General features: G+C 49.0%; 1 protein-coding gene across 5 annotated transcripts in view; it reads right to left on the bottom strand.

Moving 5' to 3' along the window:
* Positions 1 to 35: 35 nt before the first annotated feature.
* The window catches only part of ITSN2 (intersectin 2), a 134,522-nt gene continuing 115,308 nt past the window's right edge, over positions 36 to 19,249 (bottom strand). For 3 of the 5 annotated variants that reach the window (XM_046662496.1, XM_046662495.1, XM_046662494.1), the window contains exons 30-40: positions 16,344 to 16,465; positions 12,866 to 12,972; positions 11,772 to 11,955; positions 9,106 to 9,204; positions 7,206 to 7,373; positions 6,570 to 6,785; positions 5,870 to 5,991; positions 5,014 to 5,096; positions 2,057 to 2,140; positions 1,433 to 1,606; positions 36 to 941 (exon numbers count right to left, since the gene is read on the bottom strand). In XM_046662496.1, the coding sequence (XP_046518452.1) occupies positions 784 to 941; positions 1,433 to 1,606; positions 2,057 to 2,140; positions 5,014 to 5,096; positions 5,870 to 5,991; positions 6,570 to 6,785; positions 7,206 to 7,373; positions 9,106 to 9,204; positions 11,772 to 11,955; positions 12,866 to 12,972; positions 16,344 to 16,465 (1,517 nt within the window). In that variant the 3' untranslated portion in view covers positions 36 to 783. Of the gene's footprint in view, positions 942 to 1,432; positions 1,607 to 2,056; positions 2,141 to 3,462; positions 4,229 to 5,013; positions 5,097 to 5,869; positions 5,992 to 6,569; positions 6,786 to 7,205; positions 7,374 to 9,105; positions 9,205 to 11,771; positions 11,956 to 12,865; positions 12,973 to 16,343; positions 16,466 to 19,249 lie in introns of those variants that run through there. The other 2 variants (XR_006888743.1, XM_046662497.1) reach the window with 2 other exon arrangements.

Here is a 19,249-nt window from a genome sequence, read left to right as displayed (position 1 = left end):
ACATGGAAAGCAAAACAGTCAAGCTTTGAAAGAAGTTACATTCATAAACTTGTATTTTTATTCTTTCTCTACATATTGGCAATGATAAAGCTTAAAGATGCATGTCCTATGAAATATGCAAAACAAGGAATTTACATAAATAATTTATACTTCAGAAAATTAAAGTTGAAAAATATTTTCCACATCATTAGAGTTCACAGTATTTAAAGTAAATCAAGCTTTCCCCTGTAGATTTCAAACTATATTGTCTCAGCAGAGAATGATAAAACCTAATCAGGAATAAAACGATCAAGTTTCTGTTTTTATTCAGTGCACGAGTAGACACTATTTCAGTATCAGGCTGTTCACACGCTGAGGCTGCAGCATTTCGTCCCAATCCTTTACCTCCTGAGTGGCTGTGACCCGGCAGAGGTCACGTGGTGTGGAATGGTTACAGCGTCACCAAAACCACCCACAGTGGACACATTCAACCAAGTGGTAACATCTGGTGGTCTGATGCCTCATTTCCACATAATACTTTTTATAGCCCTGAAAATGGAAACCTTGGCATCTAAACACAGCCGAGCATGTTAACACTAGTACAAGGCACTGTGCTGTGGGGTTGGGTTTATGTGTAGGAAAGATCATGTTTGCATAGATTGCTAGCGATTTTAGTGTGCAATAACATAGAGGGCCCCGGCGTGCGTGGCCTAGTGATGGATGAAGCCGCGTGACCCTCCTGCAGCCTGGAGGCAGCACCGCAGTCTTCTCCAGCCCAGCCTAGTGGGCAGGTCCCCAAGGCTCCTACAGGAGAGTCTTTTGCTCAAAAAGCTGCAGGTCAAAGCGGACCCAGACCTCCCCGGTGGGAACCTCGTGCAGCAGGAGTCGGCGAGTGGTGGGGCCTTTGCTTTCCTGTTCTGTTCGAATTTTTGCCACTGGAACTTCAGTACGACCCAGGAAATCTGGTGAATAGACAGGTGAGAGTCAAAAGTCTTCTTTATAAAATTGTTAAAAACCACCACATGAGGGGTGTCTGAAACAGGATTCATACAACTTTCAAATCCAAAAAAAGTAACTAACTTCTTTCGGTACTGGCTGTCTGATGCTGTGAATGAATGCATGCAGAATGACAAGGGATGCGTGTGGAGGAAACTGCCTATTTGGAATCCAAGTCTCTGGGCAGGGAGCATCTCCCCCATCCGGCATGTGCCAGGCACACAGTGTTTCTCTTAGGTATGTAGGGAGTGACTGGGCTCAAAGACTGAAACACACCTGAGGCCCCCGCGCCAGAAGGCACCCCACCTGCTGCCGGAGTGAGATGCTGGTGACCATGGGCCTGTGCTGTTCCCCTGAGGTGTCATGGGGTAAAAATAAGGTCAAGTACCCTGGATCTAGACTTGAGATTCTAGAGTGCTGGGGATGCTTCAGATCCCCTGGCTGAATTATACTTTACCATCTGGTGAAAACTGGTCTCTGTCAAACATGGTGAGACACAGCACATCCTGGAAAAGGTCCTTAATAAAGAACTGGCAGTTAAAATTCCACTTGGGATTTAGTGTGTCCTGGAGGGTTCTGGTAGTGTAGCTCTGGGAGCCCATGCTGATTTCACAATATGGATTGCTCTTTCCTGAACAAAAACAAACCAAAGACACATGTGGCCTGTAAAGGTAAAATGAGTGACAACAGGACCTTCCTCAAGCAAAAGCAGGATCCAAACAGATGCTTCTCTGTAGACCGCGCAGCAGGGGCCCACGTCTGCCTGTGGTCTCTGTGTTCCCAATGCTGACAGCATCATAAACCTGAGGAGCAACCAGGCAGGCTTGAAAGCTGGGGCTGCTCCCCCTGAGCCTGGGCAAGTGTCAGTGCAACTTGCCTCGTGCTTTCTCCACTCAGAAGCCTGAGGAAGGAGGCTTTGGTACATAATGGGAAAACAGTGATGATAAGATTGGTCCAATAACCATTTTACTGGCATTGGAAACACTGACTTTTTAAAAGCATCCTATTATTCAATGTTCAGAAGAGTCATCAGCAAATAGTGGGGCAGTTACTATGTCTGTTTAATGAAAGAAGCATTTACCATTTGGTTTACAGGCTTTTAATTCTGTAGCTTCAATGACATGCACCATCAGTCGCCCAATGCCTGAGGTCTTTTGAGAGCGAGCTACGAAAGAGAAAGAGGAGTCATGTTGAGAACGCTGAGCGTGCAGTGATGACGCTAGGCTGTAGATACTCACAGTCTGTCTTTTTAACCAACCCAACACTGCCCAGCCTCACCTGCCACTGTGCTCAGCCCAGCAGGCTGGCGTCTGGCTGCTCTGTGCCTCTGCCCAGCCTGTGTTGCATGCTGGGAATGCCTTGCCTGCTGTCTCTGCCTGTCAGCATCCTACTCATCCTTCCAGACGCAGGCCCAATCTCACACCTCACCTCCCAGACCCCTTCCCTCCTCTGTGCATCCATTATCCTTGGCTTCTGAGCATCCCACAGCCTGCTGGGCCTGAAATTCTATGTCATGTCCGTCTCCCCTGCCGAGAGGAGCCAGTGCAGAGCATGGACTGTTTATTCATTCATGTATTAATCTCTCAATTGCCTAGCAAATAGTAATGTTCATAAAATAAGAATATATTATATTCATTCAGCACTTAAAGCAGCTAACATTTACTGGATACTTACTTTGTGTTAGGCATGTGCTAGACCTTTACATAAGTTATATTACTTAAACTGCACAATTACCCTGTAAGGCAGCTCTTTATAACTGCCATCTCCATATATGAGAAAAGTGAGGCTTAGAAAGGACTATAACCTGCTCACGTCACAGAACTTCTACATGGCAGGGTCAAAATTTAAACATCAGATAGCAAAGTCTATTTTCCTAACTACTCACCATAGTTCCAATTATCTGTAAAACACCTCAGCTTACAAAGCAGTTTCACTTAAGACCTTATTCTATTTAAGGGGCTACTCAAAAAGGCTTTTAATATGGAGAGCGATGAGTCCATGAACTCCAGATTATCTTGGTAAATATGAAGTTAGGTAAGCAGGTTTTGCTCAGGGGTTTGAAAACTAACAAAAAGGCTGCTTGGTGAGCTATTGATTTTTCAAAACTCAGGGCAAGTAGAACCTTCTCTGTGAGCAGTGGCCCACTCCCATGGGTGCCAACCCTCCTGCACAGCACTGGCACTCGGTTCCCCGAAGGCAGGGCGGGGCCAGATTCACCTTTGCAGGCCCGGTTAAGAGGAGCACGGCCCTCGCACAGAGTAAGTAATCAATAAATGTCTACAGAGGTGAACACAAGGAAATGCATAACAATATGTACAGATACTGATGTTAAGCAAAACTAACACAGAAAAACTTTGATTCACATCTTTGACCAATTAAGAGATCATTATGTGCTTTACAAGTGATTCAGTCATTGATTTTTCAGCAGCAAGCCTTTAAAGTACCATTGAAACAAGAGTCAATTAGCAAGAGCCGATTTACACATACCTTTCAGGAGTAAATAACAAAATAAGGGAAACCTGAATAAAAAAACACACAGAGCTGCAATTGGAGCAGCCAGGAACACGGGACTGGAAGGGGAGGAGTGCCCGGGGGTGGGCGGCAGGGTTTCACGGGTGAGCTGCTCAGTTAGGCAGTGATGTGGGCAGAGGGAAACAGCGGGAAATGGGGCAGCTACCAGGTAATATTGGGGATGGGCCCCGAGTGCAGGCTAAGAACTTTGTCCTTAATTTGGGAGGCAAAAGGGGAGATGCTTAAGCAGGGAGAGAGAGATTGAGGGCAGCCCTGTAGAAAGAATATTCCAGAAATGAAGGGAATGGGTGATGGTGGGGGTACCTCGTGCTATAGCCAGGGTGGGAGATTGGAGGGTCCGGAAGGGGCTGTGCTGCCAGGAAAGGAAAGGACCAGCAAATGAGAAAAGGAATGATGGAGAGAACAAATGGGCTCGGCAGCTGACTAGGGGAGAAGCGTCGGGGGTCAGAGAGCATGTTCCAGTCTGGGTGGCCGAGGACAATACTGCTATCCACAGAGATTCTCAGGAGGCGCTACTTCTGGAAGGAGGCTAATTAACCCCACTGGAGATGCCAATCTGTGATGTCCAGCAGGCACCCGGGAGCAGTCGAGCAGGTGCATCTGGAGAGCGTGGGCGCGGGAGAGAGCAGCCCAGCTGTGACCACTGAAACTGGGATGAGATGAGGGGGAGAGAAGCTCAGGTGAGGGCAGAACTCCGCGGGTACAGCGGGAGGAAGAAGAGCTAGGAAGGAGATGAAAGAAGATTAGATGGTAGGAGGACCCTCAGGGGTATCATGGGGTTCAGGGGCAGGGAGGAGCCTCAATTTCCTGCTACTGGGTGCAGGGAGCATGAGGAGGGAAAGTGAGCCAAGCCATTATTTAGGTCACTGGTGTCGTGTGAGCGAGTCATTTGCGCAGAATGATGGGGACAGCAAGTGGAGTGAAAGGCTGGTGAGCAAGGGGGAGCGGGGGGCGTGGGGGGGTAACTTAAAGTCCAGGACCTGGTTGTCAAGACAGGGGGAGGATGGGTGGATCTGGAGGAGGGATGGGGCAGAGGCTGAGGTGGGAGAGGAGCAGAGTGTTTATAAGCTGAAGGGAAACAGGCCAGAGAAGTGAAGTTTGGTGGAGCAAAGTGGACCAAGCAGAGGCTGGGTCAGCCGTGCATTGAAAGCCCCTCCCTCCTGGAAACAGGAGTGAAGAATGAGTGTTCGCGGCGGAGGGACACAGCCTTTGCCACAGAGAGAAGGCAGGTCCTGGAGCTCGCACTAGATGACCCCCGTCTGTGTAATGGCGGGGGGCTCGGAGAGGCCCCTAAGAGGTTTGAACAGCTGCGACGGGAGGAGAGGCCACAGCAGCTGAGGTGGGCTCTGCTGTCTGATCTTGCAGCAAGCCTGGTCTCTGCCGTCCCCATTCACCCTCTCACTGCAGGAGCAGCAGCAGCCGCAGCTTGTGTCCTGAGGGTGAGACCCATCCCCTCCCCAGGACCCCTGGCGGCGGGTTCCAACCCTCCGGGGCACCACGGACTACCTTGATAAGCCTTCTCCCGTTTCCTTTTCTCGGTGTCGATGTACTGCTCAGAAGCCGCCTTGATCTTCTGGACCCAGGCAGTCCTGGAGAGAAGCAGAGCACACCATGGGGCAGCTTTCCTGCGCACCCCACAGGTTCAGCCAGGAACCCCCAAGCTCTGCACTGGTTCTTCTCTCCTTTGCTATCCTCAGCTTTGACAAGTTTCCAATCATAGACCTGCGATTAGTGCAACTGAAAGACTCGCTTGCTAATTGAGGATCAAACTGAGAATTTCTAGACAGTTCCTGACCACTTACAAATCACCAGGCACTTGCAAGGTGCTGGGCACACGGAGAAAGAAGATGCAATTCAGCACAAGAGAACACAGGTTCTACTACACAGAGAACCGCAGCACAGGAGGAGGTCTGCCGTCACAGAGGTGCCGGGCCACACCCTAGAGGACACACGGCGGGCCAGGCAGAGAGGGAGGAGGGCATTCCACACAGGGGGAAGGGGGCGCACAGGTCCTTTGGGGTGGAGGGGTGGGACTGAGCCTCTGAGAGGCACAGAGAGGGCCTCAGAGACCAGGCGATGGAGCAGGGACTGTTGCTGGAGGGGTTTTAGCAGGAAGTGAGGTGTTGGGTCTCCTGTCAGAGAAGATCCCGAGAAGAGACTGGAAGCAGGGAAAGTGTTAGAGGCAGCGGCGGTAACCGAGCACATCCACAGCAAGGCCTCCCAGTGGGACTGGGCGGAGGGGCTGGTTGAGAGAGGACACAGAACCAGCAGGACTTGAGCATGGACTGGAGATGTATGGCCAAGGGAGATGTCCAAGCTTTCTCCTAGACTTCGAAGCAGGTCACATGTGGTCAGGACTGACCTCTCGTTAATGTTGTCTGTGCGGAGGGTGTAGACCCGGTCAATGTGGGAAATGTGGAAAACAGGCTCATCGCTGGAAGGGTCTGTGGGCAGTTTCACCAAGACTTCATTCAGGAAAATGGGCTGAAATTAGGGCCAAAACACAGGCTGTGAGATGGGCCAGTGCACCACCCCCCCCCACCCCGCCTATGTCCCGAGAGTTCTGTCTGTTCTGAAGAGCCTTGGGAGAGGTGGAGAGGGGTCTTGGTTCTAGCATCTTTTATTTAGGAAAAAAGAAACTGTCTCCATTTTGTGAAAGTAAACATCTGGGGTAGATGAGATGTCACAGAACTGGGGACAGGAGCTCTGAGTGTCCAAAACTGCTCCATGCACGGACACTTGGCATTTTGCTTCAGCCTCGGTTTTACAGAGAGACCCAAGGCTGAATGTGGACAGAGGTGGGATCACATGATGGCATGTATGCCAGGGAGGGGGCTGGAATCCAAAGCTGGAACCCAGCTGGTGGCTGGCGGAGGGCACTGAAGACCCAGCCACTCGAGGAGCTTCTTCTCTGGCAAGGGACAAAGGAGGCGTGAGACATCTGGAACAGGTGAAGAGCATGCCATGAGGAGAGGAAAGGCTCAGGACGGGAAGGAGGTCCTTAAGGTAAAGGAAACACCTCGTGATGCTCCTGATGCGACCGCCAGCAGCACGCCACTTACCGTCTTGTACATTTTGAACTGAGCGTTGGACTTGGAGCTGAAAAGCTTCTCAGAGCCCGAGGAGACCGCAAACTGCCTGACCATGTGGGTGAGCAGCAGGAAGTCATTGAAGAGGAACCCGCACAGCTCCTTGTTGCTCTTGGTCTTGTAGAGTTTCCCACTGTGCAGAAGCTTCCGAGGCCCCAGGCAGTTGGTGAGGGAGTTGAAAATAAGTTGCTTGAAGAGAAAGAAACTGTCACTTTGTAAGTCCCAGCACAAACCATCCCAGTGTCCCCCAGACCTGTGCCCTGGACCTGAGGGTACTGTGGTAGGATTTTCTAGTTGGCAATGTGACCGTGATCATCCCCCCTTTCCACAAAAGATCCTTACATTTATTTTTCTTGAGAGTTCGAACTGGCCCGGTGAAAATGATTACTTATACCCAGAGAATACTGATTCTACCAGCTGAATTCAAAGAACTCAAAACCTACATATCAAATCTCTCTTTACAAGAAAGGAAGATGGCAACCAAGGGGCAGGATGGTGAGTGCACACGGGCTGAGCTGAGGCACAGATGGTCCACACCAGGGGAAGGCCAGCACCTGGTTCCCCACCCCAGCCTGCCTGGCGGCGTCCAGCTGCGCACCACGGCCTCACCTCTGCGAGGCCTTCGCACTGAACGTGTGCCTGGATCCACTCCAGTCGGTCTGAATTTTCCTTCTCCCGAACGCCTTCATTAACTTGAGAGCACAGCTCCTCTGCCCGCTCGAGGGCCAGCTTTAGGGAGGAATGGTCTACGTGGTGCTCAGGGGTGTTCTCCAGAATCTGGAAAAGACCGGCTTCATCACAATACGTCATGGATGTATTGTGTCCTCAACCCACCCCTCCAGCTGTCCTATTGGCTGCCTATATGTGCCCGGTGCTGAGCACTGGAAATAAAATGGTGCGCAAGACAATCATTTGCCCTTCAGAAGGTCATAGTCCCATGAGTTCTTGGGGAGACAGGTGACTCAGTTACAAGAGTGTGCGCCAAGTGCCACATGGACCAAGTGCCCTGAAATCTGTGGGTCTCTGGTGGCTCTCTGGCTCAGTTTAGTAACAGGCCACATGTTAAAGGGTGCCTCCCTACTTCCCCCCCAATAATTTAAGCCATGTGCCTTTAGGGTGAACTCTTCAGTATAAACTGGCTGCAACTTTGATAAGTGTGTTAACTTGCAGAATAGCAACAGTTCACAATGTTTTGAGGGTCATTGATCCTTTTGAAAAATTGGATGAAAGCAATGAATCTCCTGCTACAGGAAAAATGTAATAAAATCCTGTTTGTCAGCATGTAGAAAAATGCATTCAGTTCATTTGGAGATGACTTCAAACTACTGCTACAAACGTAAAAGAATAGAGGCCAGAATACAAGTGTGCGTGGTCCCTCCGGAAATTAGCAGGCCCATCAGCAGACAGCTCCAGTCTGGACTCCTCCTGTAGTCGTGGGGCCCACAGGCCTTTGTTTACAATTCCAAACCGGGGAAAAGCCCTGAAAGCCTGAAGGTTTTTCAAAAATCATTTGGTGGCAAAAGCTGACCTAAACTGAAGAGATGCATTTATTCACTCTACTTGCAGTGATTATCCATGTATTTCACTGTGGGAATATTAATGTGCTTGGTCACAGGTGCTGCCCAGGCTTTGTTGGCGTGCCGTACAATATACAGTATCTGAGTTACATTCTGAATTCTGAAACACGGCTGGCCCCAAATAGTTCAGGTAAGGGACTGTGGAATAATGTGCATAATGGGTCAGTTTGGTATCATAACTGTAACATAAGGTCTGAGTTAACATGGCTCACAGACCAATGGTCAAAGCATAACTGAAAAAAGCAACAATCTTATATTATTTCTACTGTTTTTCTTTGTAAGCTGTTAAAATTCTATCAATGATTATTTGTGGAATAACCCTTTGTAAAGTCTGCCATCTCCTCAGAAGGCATATTGGCTCAAGAGGCCCATGCTGCTTATGTCAAGAAGATGGATGGAATCCTAGGACTGCGCAGTCGGCAAGCTGAGGTGGGATACGGCGCGGGGACGAAGGTGAGCTCTGTTAGGACATGCTGAGCTGGGGACTCCTGGGGCATCTGGCTGGGGCTGTTCAGCTGGTAGATGAGTTTAGATCTCAGCAGAAAGACTGGAGTCCACGGTTGTAGCAATGGTGGGCTCTGTGTGAGCTCAAGATGGGCTCCACAACTGGAGACCTAGCGGGCCTTTCCTCTGCCTAGACAAACACACTCTTGACTCTGAGAGGCCGGGCAAGCTTTCTGGGAAGGGGGAGGACAGGTTACCCAAGTGACAGTGGATGCCTCTTACTCGCCCACCTCAGGGATTCGGCCCTTCAGATTGTAATGTGCGTGTTCACATGCATACACACACACGCACACACGCTCAGTGCCGGGTCCATCAGATGGTGGTCAGCCCGTGTGGCAGAGGTGGCTGGCATACTCGGAGGCTGCCTGACTGCCAGCCTCTGTGAGCCTCAAAGGGACACGCTTCTCCGTCCCAGCAGGGGCACTCACGCTTCTGATGAGGAGGGGGTAGCGAGTGATCCTCTGCATGGGCTTCAGCAGGAAGCTGGAAAGGGGCATTCCTTTACATCGGGGGTCGGACGCCAGCTTCTGCAAAACAAGTGAGAGGCTTGAGGAAATCATAGCCTCAAGGAAAACAAGGAAACACTGGCTATACTCCTGGCTTTAACCACCTTTCAGATTTCTAATTTCTTCTAAAAGCTCAGGATCCAAAATGATGTGTATCAGATTAACAGTAGGAATATCTCACCTCGTGTGCCAAAAACAGAGGATGCTTTTCAGTTCTTTCTTACACCCATATGACAGCCTATGTGATCATTCCTTCCTTTGCTTCCAGAACCACTCTCTCCTGGCTTCTTCCCAGTCTGCTGACCTCAGTCTTCTTCCCTTCTTTCTTCTCTACTCACTCTTTTTTTTTTTTTAAGATTTTATTTTTTTCCTTTTTCTCCCCAAAGCCCCCTGGTAGACAGCTGTATATTCTTCGTTGTGAGTCCTTCTAGTTGTGGCATGTGGGATGCTGCCTTGGCGTGGTTTGATGAGCAGTGCCATGTCCGCGCCCAGGATTCGAACCAACGAAACACTGGGCTGCCTGCAGCGGAGCGTGCGAACTTAACCACTCGGCCACGGGGCCAGCCCCCTTCTCTACTCACTCTTAACTGTAGCTGCTGCCCAAGATCCCCCGCAGTGCAGTCCCAGAGGGTAACCCAGACCCTCTCTGGAGCTCCACACTTGCCCATTACTGTCTTTCTTCCCTGGATGTCCAAAAGGCACCTCAACACCTCAACAAACCCAGAAATGAAGTCCTCATCTTCCGTCATAAGAGCCTTCTCTTCTACCTCTATCCCTACCTGAGCTGGTAGCGCCATTCTGCGCCCACCCACCTTCCCACACACAACCCTAGGAGTCACCATTGACGCCAATCCCTCTGTCTTCTAATAGCTCTAGATTTCCCCTGCCTCTGCCTGCCCATTGTCCCCTCCTTATTAGTAACAATTGCTACCATTTATTGAGCACCTACTGTGTGCCACGTAATGGATGTGTTAGCCTTTATTGGTACTGTCCCTTCTGCTCTTTCTTCACTTGGCTAATTTGTGCTCACCTCTGAAGACTCAGATTATGCCTCCTCTTGTCCAGGCTCTCCTCACCCTTCCCTGACACCTTCCCTCCCTCTCAGTGATCCTTCTTGAGCCCCCTAATAACCCATGGCTGCCTTTATCATAATGCCGCATCTGGACTGGGTAATACAGGTGTCTCTATGCCGCGGCAGACTGTTAACTCCAGGAGGCCGGGACCACGTCTCAGTTGCCTCTGCTCCTAGTCCTAGTCCCGTACCTGAATAGAGTAGCTAGTACTCTAGGACGATCATTTTTAATGATTGAAAAATACATTTACCAAAATTTACCTAGTCACGTCCCACTATGGGATATTAAAATTGCTGCCTCTTTTTGTTTTTGGATATATCTATATATGCTGCTATAACAAGCATCTTCCTGCTTTTTATTTATGTATTTTGAGTCTTTTAAAAAAGCAACATTTTAGAACACAGCTTATTATTAGATTTTGCTTTTTAATATAATCAACACTATGCCTTTCATTATGAGACTGTAAACTTTTTATTTTTACTATTATTACAATTGTGATGACACTGACATCCTATTTACATTGTTATTGTTATTACTATTTGGAAACAAGTTTTCAAAAATCTTTTACTATGCTTTAGAAGGTAAATGTCCTATTTTTAATTCTGCTATTATTTTAAAACATTCACATGCACTCACAAATCTACATTTATCTAATTATTCTGACCAGTATTTCTATGATCTTGGTTTCTTTCTATGTCTCCTCTAGTTTATTTCTAGGCAACCCCTTGCCTCCCACCCTTATCACTAACTGAAGGGTTCTGTCCTCAGTGCCTTCTTATATTGAACCATTTTTACATCCCTGAGATCATTAGAAGGAAGATAAATATAAATAGCATTTACTGAATGTTTACTATGTGCCAATCTCTGTGCTAAAGTACTTTTAAAAGTATTACCTGATTATCTCCGGGTTACAGGTGAGAGGAACAAAGGCACCAAATGTTACGTAGCTTGTCCTGGTCACAACTGGACGGTGATGGGCTGGGATTCCAACCTGAGCAGTCCGATTCTGAAGCCTGTCTCGTCTGAAGCATGATATTATGCTGCCTCCTGGGGTAATCCTATTTGGTTATGACAGACTCTCCTTTTCATGTAATGCTTGATTTTACTCAGGCTGTACCCCCCTACGTTTGTGTAAGTAACTCGGTGATGTTCGACAATGCATTTCTCACAACGCACCCCCGTTGTGAGGTGGCGTGTGGCCGCATTAGTAAGTGTTGTCCTTCTGAGTAAGGTCTAGCTTTACTTTTCCTCACCAACTGCTTGGTTTGTTTTGAGGAAGATTAGCCCTGAGCTAACATCTGCCACCAATCCTCCTCTTTTTGCTGAGGAAGAGTGGCCCCGAGCTAACATCTGTGCCCATCTTCCTCCACTTTATATGTGGGATGCCTGCCACAGCACGGCTTGACAAGTGGTGCCATGTCTGCACCCAGGATCCCAACCAGCGAACCCCGGGTTGCTGAAGCGGAACGTGTGAACTTAACTGCTGCGCCACCAGGCCAGCCCCTCCAGAGTTACCTTTAAAAATTCCTTGAAGTCGGTGTCTTCATCTGTCTTCTGCTGTAACAGAGCTGCTCCATTAAGCTGACAGCTGCAGAACCGGATGTAAGCCTGCATGTGGGACAGCTCAGCTGCCAGGATGTCCCCAATCATCTGCACGGGCATCTTCTCGCCGCCGGTCTTCTTCCGCACCCGTAAGGCCCTGCAACCACACATTCTCTCACTCTCTGCTTCTAAGTGAATGTCTTTGGTGGGTGAAGGATGACTAGCATGGGAGATTAATGGTTATGATAACCAGTGAGTTATCTAAAAACCCCTGGCACCCTGAGGGAAGACTCAGGAGCAGGAGGAGGCGGCTTAGGCATGAAGCTCTGCTGGCCAAGTCAACCTTGGTGAAACGTTAGCAAAGAAGATTAAGAAAATGAAGGCCAGACACGTGAGTATCTCTAGGCCTTTGGAATTGGCTTAGTCTCACCTTAGCTTCTTAGCAAAGTTTCTTTTGAAAAATTCTAACTTGTTCTTGGCTGAACCAAGAAGAAAGGAATTTTCCACACTCTGTAGGGGCAAAAGGGAGCAGAAACCCTGGCGGCCAGGCGTGCAGGTGGAGGTGAGCCTCGTCCTCAGGAGAGCGGCCGAGCCCCAGGGAGGGCGGAGAGGCAGCCAGAGCTGGTCCTGTGGTGCCTCCTCCCAGGAGCTTGTCCTCCTGGGCACAGGGGACAGAAAACCACCCCAAGGAACAGAATTCCACAAGGGACTTTAGGAGGCTGCCAGACTAGCCAGTCACGTCTGGGCCACGAGCTGCAGCTTCTCTCCGGACTCTACTACCCAAAACAGAGTCCAGTTTGTGGAATCCTATGTTAACATACGATTTGTTTAATGATTTAACTTTTTCTTTGTTTAATCGAAGTATTTTTTATTCTATTTCTTTACTTCAGTAGTTATGTATTTTATAGTTGTAGGGCATTTCATAAAGTGATAATAAAATAGAAAGCCGGAGGGAGCAGAAGACAGTTGAAGTCCCTTTGCTGCGCAGCCCTGTGGAGAGGCGCGTGTGAAGCCTCCGTCCTGGGGCCGGGGTGTCTGCCGACCGGCGGGCGAGGCACACAACTCACTTCAGCAGCTTCGTGTTGGACATGATGAGCTCCTTCCAGTTAACAAAGATCACGGCCATTTCTCCTTCCGTGAGGACGCCTGAGTCCATCATTGGTTTCTGAAAAACCTAAATCAAAGCACAAAAGAAACAAGTTAGCCAAAGTGTGAAAACACAGCCGAAGTGGTCTAAGTGAAACAAGATCTTCATACACTGAAACTAAGACGATCATGGTATTTTAAAATAAACATATTTATGATCATTAAATTTTATTTATTTATTTCTTCTTCTCCCCAAAGCCCCCCAGTACATAGTTGTATATCCTAGTTGTGGGTCCTTCTGGTTGTGCTCTGTGGGACACCTCCTCAGCATGGCCTGATGAGCGGTGCTAGGTCTGCGCCCAGGATCCGAACCGGCAAAACCCCAGGCCCCCACAGCATAGTGCGTAAACCCAACCACTCGGCCACAGGGCCAGTCCTAGGATGGTTAAATTTTAAATTGCGTAAGTTCCCTACTTTTTGCTATCTGGGCTCCTAATCAAGGCTGATTCTGAGGACTGAATCCAGTAGTCTCACCAAGAAGAGGACATTCTCATACTCACCTCCTAGGGGTGTTATGAAGGTTAAATAAAACCACGGCATAAAGCGCCTACATGCTGTAGGAGTGTGCAGAACTGAGGAAGCGTGACTGCTGCCAGGTCGAGCACCTCAGGGTTCTGGAAGCAGTTTGTAAAACAGTCAAGACTTATACTACCCTCAAGACTGACTGCCCAGCAGGGGTGGACTGCAGAGTTTGGCTGACTGAAGGGGAAATAATCCTCTCCATCAGTGTTCCAGAGCACTTAAGGATTTACAAACCTCTGATATGTACGCATATGCATACACTTGTGTGTGCACGTGCACATATCTGTGTGTGTGGGGGAGGTTTCTCAATTAACTTCAGATATGATGTAGGTCAAGCTGAGTCAGGTATTATTATTCCCAAATGACTCGTGAAGAAATAAAGGCTGAAAGAGCGCTTTGCTCAGTTACAAAGTGAGAATATGGAGGAGCTAGAACTCAGCTCAACTCCTTTTGATTCTAAGTCCAAGTTTCCACTAAACAACTAGGGTTCTCAGGGAAAGACTTTAAAGGCCTTAAGGAAATAGTGACGTTATCTGAGAGGATTCTTCTCCTGTGTGATCCTTCCAAGATACACACGAAACGTCACCCTATTAAAACTGTTCGCTGGCCGTGGGATAAGATGCAATCTCCTTCTCCAGGATCCCGAGGCCCGCTGTGGTCTGCCCCCTGCCAGCCTCGCCAGCCTGGCCCTCACGTACTTGACGCTCAGCCACTCTGGGCTACGTGCAGGACCCTAACTCCCTCAGCACATGCCTTCCCACTTCTGTTTCCTCATAGAAAACTTGTCCTTGTCCTTCAGGTCTTGGCCGAGGCCTAAATGGGAAGGTCCTTCCTGACCTCTCCTTGCTGGCTGGGGGCGGTCCTCTCCCCTCAGCTCCCAAAGCATCTGAGTCACCCCCCCCCCCCAGCCTTCACCACGCTGCTCTGCAACTGTCTGTCTGTCTCTCCACAGGACTGTGAACTCCTCGAGGGCAGGAACCTTCTCTTTAGCTCTGTTCTCTAGCACAGTGCTTTGCATATAGTAGGTTTTCAATTAATGTTTACTGAGGTGAGTTGAACGTGGATTCAAAGAACTCAGCTGAAAGTGCTGTGAACTGGACCTCTCTAAATCTCTCCAGCTCCACGAGCAGACTGCAGAGGTCAGGACACTCCCAGGAGGGCGAGCCCTGGAAGACGGCCCATCTGCTCTGAGGGGCTCCTGGGGGACAGGCATTGCCTGTTCTTCACTCACTGAGTAATTTATGTTACTTTGTTTATTCGTTCTACTTGTCTGCTTTGTGTCAGCCTCAGTGAGGTGAGCAGAGGAGGAGAAGGTGGTCAGGCCCTCTGGGACCCCCCATGGGAACAGTGATGAGAAGGCCTTGCCTGTTAACAGTGCCCGTGACTCCTCGCCCCTCAGAGCATCTCATGGGTGGACAGAGTGGGAATAACCAAGGCCCAAGGGATTGAGTAACTGCTCTGAGGTGGGGCAAGACCCGGCCCCTGTTCACCTCCTGTGCTAGCATCAGAGAGGCACTTCTGCACCCATGTACAATCCCTTCGGACTGCAATGTGACCAGCAGCAGGGCAGACACTTGTAGGGATGAATAAGAATGATGGGCTCCTCTTGTAGGCCATCTGCCCTGGTCACAGAGGTGCAGACATAAACACACCTACTTTATTCAGTACTGGTGGGAAGGCCTGCAAAGGGCCAGGCTATGTTTTGGGGATGCAGAATGAAGGATACAGAGTCTCAGGAGCTCACAGCCTTGGGGGGAAGGGAGACACTGTCAACCGAGCGGTGCACTATAGTGAACACGAGAGAGGAACTAGCAGGCCATGTCTGGAGCCCGCAGCCTGCATTTAGGGTGGAGGAGGCACCAGGGGCAGGCCTTGCCGGGGGGCAGATGCAGGCGGGTGCGGCCTCTGCTCCATGCTGCTATCCAGGTCACGGCCAGGTGTATGGTGCACCTGTTGGGCCTATGGGGACACCCATTCTCCTCAGGTGGTTTGTTTATTTGACTGGAAACAAAAGTATAATAGAACTATCAAGTGTTATCTTGCTTACTCAGACACAAATCATTTTAAAATGCCATTCTAGGGGCCGGCCTGGTGGCTCAGAGGTAAAGTTCGCAGGTTCCGCTTCGGCGGCCCGGGGCTCACATGTTCCGATCCCGGGTGCGGACATGGCACCGCTTGGCAAAAGCCATGCTGTGGTAGGCGTCCCATGTATAAAGTAGAGGAAGATGGGCATGGATGTTAGCTCAGGGCCAGTCTTCCTCAGCAAAAAGAGGATTGGCAGTAGTTAGCTCAGGGCTAATCTTACTCAAAAAAAACAATGTCACTCTAACAGCTGTCATCAGCTTAGAGGTCACTGGTAACATAAATAGGCACAAACATAAAACAGTAAATATATGATATTTGGACAATATTTTACAATAAGCTCCTATTTGGTTTTCCAAACTGATACAAACATTTGGTGAACACTCCCACTGCTTCACAATTCCCCTGGAAATGTTAAAGTTTATGAAAATGTCAGGTGTCAAACAGCAGTGTAAATATAGTTAGGCAAAAAGCTGAAGTAGATAAGTTGCTTCAGCACCTTCCCCCCTTCTCTAGACCCTGTCCTTCCTGATGGGGCCTCTGCCACATGCGCCTGAGGCACCTGAGTGCCCTCTTGTTCTCTCTTCACTCTGAATTACCTAATCTCGGGGAAAGAGTTGACTGAACTCTTCAAGCACTCTCCAATGGGCAGAGAAAGCGTTTTGAGGGTGTGAGAGCTCCTGTCACACCTGTGAATTTACACAGCAAAGGGGAAACCTCCCCTTGAGACCGAGGACCCCCATCCCCTACAGCAGAGAGAGATGCTCCTGGAGCGAGGCGGCAGGGGCCCCTCACCTCCACGACGAGCTGAAGGTCGTCCACGTACCGCTCCTCAGTCTGAATCAGCTCGTGAAGGTAGCCCTGCCTTTTCCTCTCTATTGGCTGCATGGTGTCCAGGGTTTGGAGATCGGCACACCCTATGGAAAAACAGGGTAGAGTTTCAAAATATGATTTCAGTCTTCTTTGCAGAAAACAGACATTTATCAGCAGACATGCTGGGTTTACAAATGCTGCCTTGAAGGAACAACACAGCTTCCACAGAGCGCAGGACGTCCTCGGAGCAGCACACACCTGCGAAGAGCGGGCCTCACAACCTGCCACCTGCTCGAAAGCAGCTCATTAGCCACACCTGTAACATTTCAATGTGGCCCTGACTTCTTCTCTTAGTAGTAATGACAGAATTAAGAATTTTTAGAATGGCCTCAAAGAGATCAGAACTGTGCTGAGCTTGTGAAGAATCTATGCTATTCTCACCATCTCAAGACATTTTCAAAGTTATTGTAATGATTAAACGAACCAAATGCTTCAGACTAGTGTTTCCTAAACTGCAGGTCGTGAGCTATCAGCGGGTCATTACATCAGTTTAGTTTTTTTAAATGCTGATTAGGCCCAGCAGTAAAATTATAAATAGAAACTATCAAGTGTGCAGCATTGGTAAGCGTTGTTCCGTGAAAAGTTTTAGTTAGGTATGTATTTGGGGATGTAAAATGTACTTCTTACTGTGAGTGACTGTTTAAAAGCTGTTTGAGAAACATTTCTCTAGATTTCTCAAAGTAAAGAGCTAAAGTTAGGAAATCTGAAGTCCCCAATGAGACCATGCCTAGCCCCCTAGGACAAAGAACTCCTGGTTTGGGATACACCGTGGCCCTAAGTGACTCTGAGGGAAGTCCTGAGCGTCTTGCAGCAGGGTGAGGCGTACTGCATACACTTTGGGTCAATTTACAGGCACATCGGGGCTGAACTAAAGGTCAAATTGTGAAGTGTGACGTACTTCCAGAGTCATTTGTTAAGAAGCCGAGGGCTTGCCTTATGCCCAGTGACAGGAAGCCCTTCCTCAGACACAAAGAAAAAGCAGGCAGGTACCCAGCAAGCTACACCTTGAGGCAGCAAGCGGTGCACATCCGAAAGCCAAAAGCCGGGAGAGAGAAGGACAAAGAAGGCTGCCTGATCCCTGCGGCCACCAGGTGAGCAGAGGCAGCAGGGGAAGGGGCAGCCTGAGGCAGGGACTCCAGACACACATGTCCCGCACAGTGGGTGCTTGTCTGGCACTGGGAACAAATGAAGAAAGCCACAGAGGCAGAAAATGCAAGGATCACACTGGGCTTTTAAAGGGGGGTTCTCTTTCTGTCGCCTTTGAATTTTTATATATTTGCGCAGATTTGGGCTTACTGAAAGTTCTAATGAAGACAGCTGTTCTGTTTTCTGCACATGTTGCCAAAAGCTTTAAAAAATTTACTCCCACAGTAAAACCAAAATTGAATACGGCAGGTTATGTTTGGTGCTACCAAGAAGAAATCATAGTGCCACAGTCGTGTTCAAAAAGTACCAAGCGTTTCGGGGGGTTGTATTTGATTCTGCCCTGCTGGGGACAGCTGCAGGCGTGAGTGAGTGTTTGGAACCAGTAAGGCTGGTGACAATACAGATGACTGACTGACTAGGTTGTGTGGAGCAAGGAGGCTAGACGTGGTGGCCGTACAGCTGGTGGGACGTTGCTGATGGTGATGTGAGCCAGAGTCACAGGTCAGAGTTGCCAGCTGACTCTGATGGAGGCAACTAGAACAGTCTCTAAGGTTACCCCACCTCTCACACTAGTGTTTCACAAATTTCAGTCATTCACACTCTGCCACATCCACATTCTATCTCTACTATTATTCATGTTATATTTTTCTCTAAATTCACTTGCGTCTGAGTTAAATATCTAGGAAAACATGGGTTTGATGTGCTGGTTATGTTTCTTCTGATAGTCATTAAAATATATAACCATTAAAATAAAACTAGTCTTCTTGGGTGCTATCTTGCATGCCACTGTGTCGGGTACCATTGGGATACGTGTGTCACACTTTGAGAAACAATGATTTACATTAAAACCCACAAGCACCGGCCTATCTGTTCTGTATCTTGGAATAATAAGAAAAGTCTCAGACGTTTTACCATTTCTAAGGCAGGAACATACATTAGCTTTATCAGGATGAATGTGCGGACAATCCTTGCACTCCACCCCTGGCGGTCCCCTTTGCATTTCATTACAATGGTTCTTAAACTTTTATTCTCTCTTCAAGTTTCCAACCTGACCCGTACCTTCACAGTCAGACATTCTCACCCCTGATGTCAGGGGAAACAAATAAAGCCTTACTGCCCCTTTACCTCCTCCCTTTATCTCCCTGCTCTCATCCCTGTACTTCCTTCCCCTCTCGGGGATGCGGGGATCCTATTTCTTCCCAAAGCCAGCATCCTTACCCAGCCCTCTCCTGCAGGACCCTTCCCTGTCCTTCACACTCCATCGTCAGTCCCCACTAGCTCCTTCTTAGCCTGCACACAGGGTTAAGTGCCTCTCCCACCCCATCATCTAAAACAAACAAGCAGCCTTCCTTCCGTCCTGCTCCCTCCTCAAGAACCCTCTCTCTGGTCTCACCGCCAAGCATCACTAGAGGGGTTTGTACTCCTGGCCAGTCCCCCAGCTCTCCCTGTCACTTCTCCAGTATAGGGCACTCTGGCTTCTGTCCCACCGCCCCACTGACACTGCTCTTGTGAAGGTGATGATGACCTCGGCATTGCCAAATCCAGCGACCCCTTTGGAGATCACGTCCTCCTCCACCTGCCCACGGCACTGGCCCTTCTGAAGACCTGCTTCTTCACACACTCAAGTCTCTCCTCTCCCAGACTTTGCCACTCTCTTCTTTCTGGTGTTTCCTTCTGTCTTT

The sequence above is a fragment of the Equus quagga genome, chromosome 5 (assembly GCF_021613505.1).
Source record: "Equus quagga isolate Etosha38 chromosome 5, UCLA_HA_Equagga_1.0, whole genome shotgun sequence".
NCBI lineage: Eukaryota > Metazoa > Chordata > Mammalia > Perissodactyla > Equidae > Equus > Equus quagga.
The sequence above is the reverse complement of the archived record's forward strand: the minus strand, read 5'-3'. Positions and strand labels throughout refer to the sequence as shown.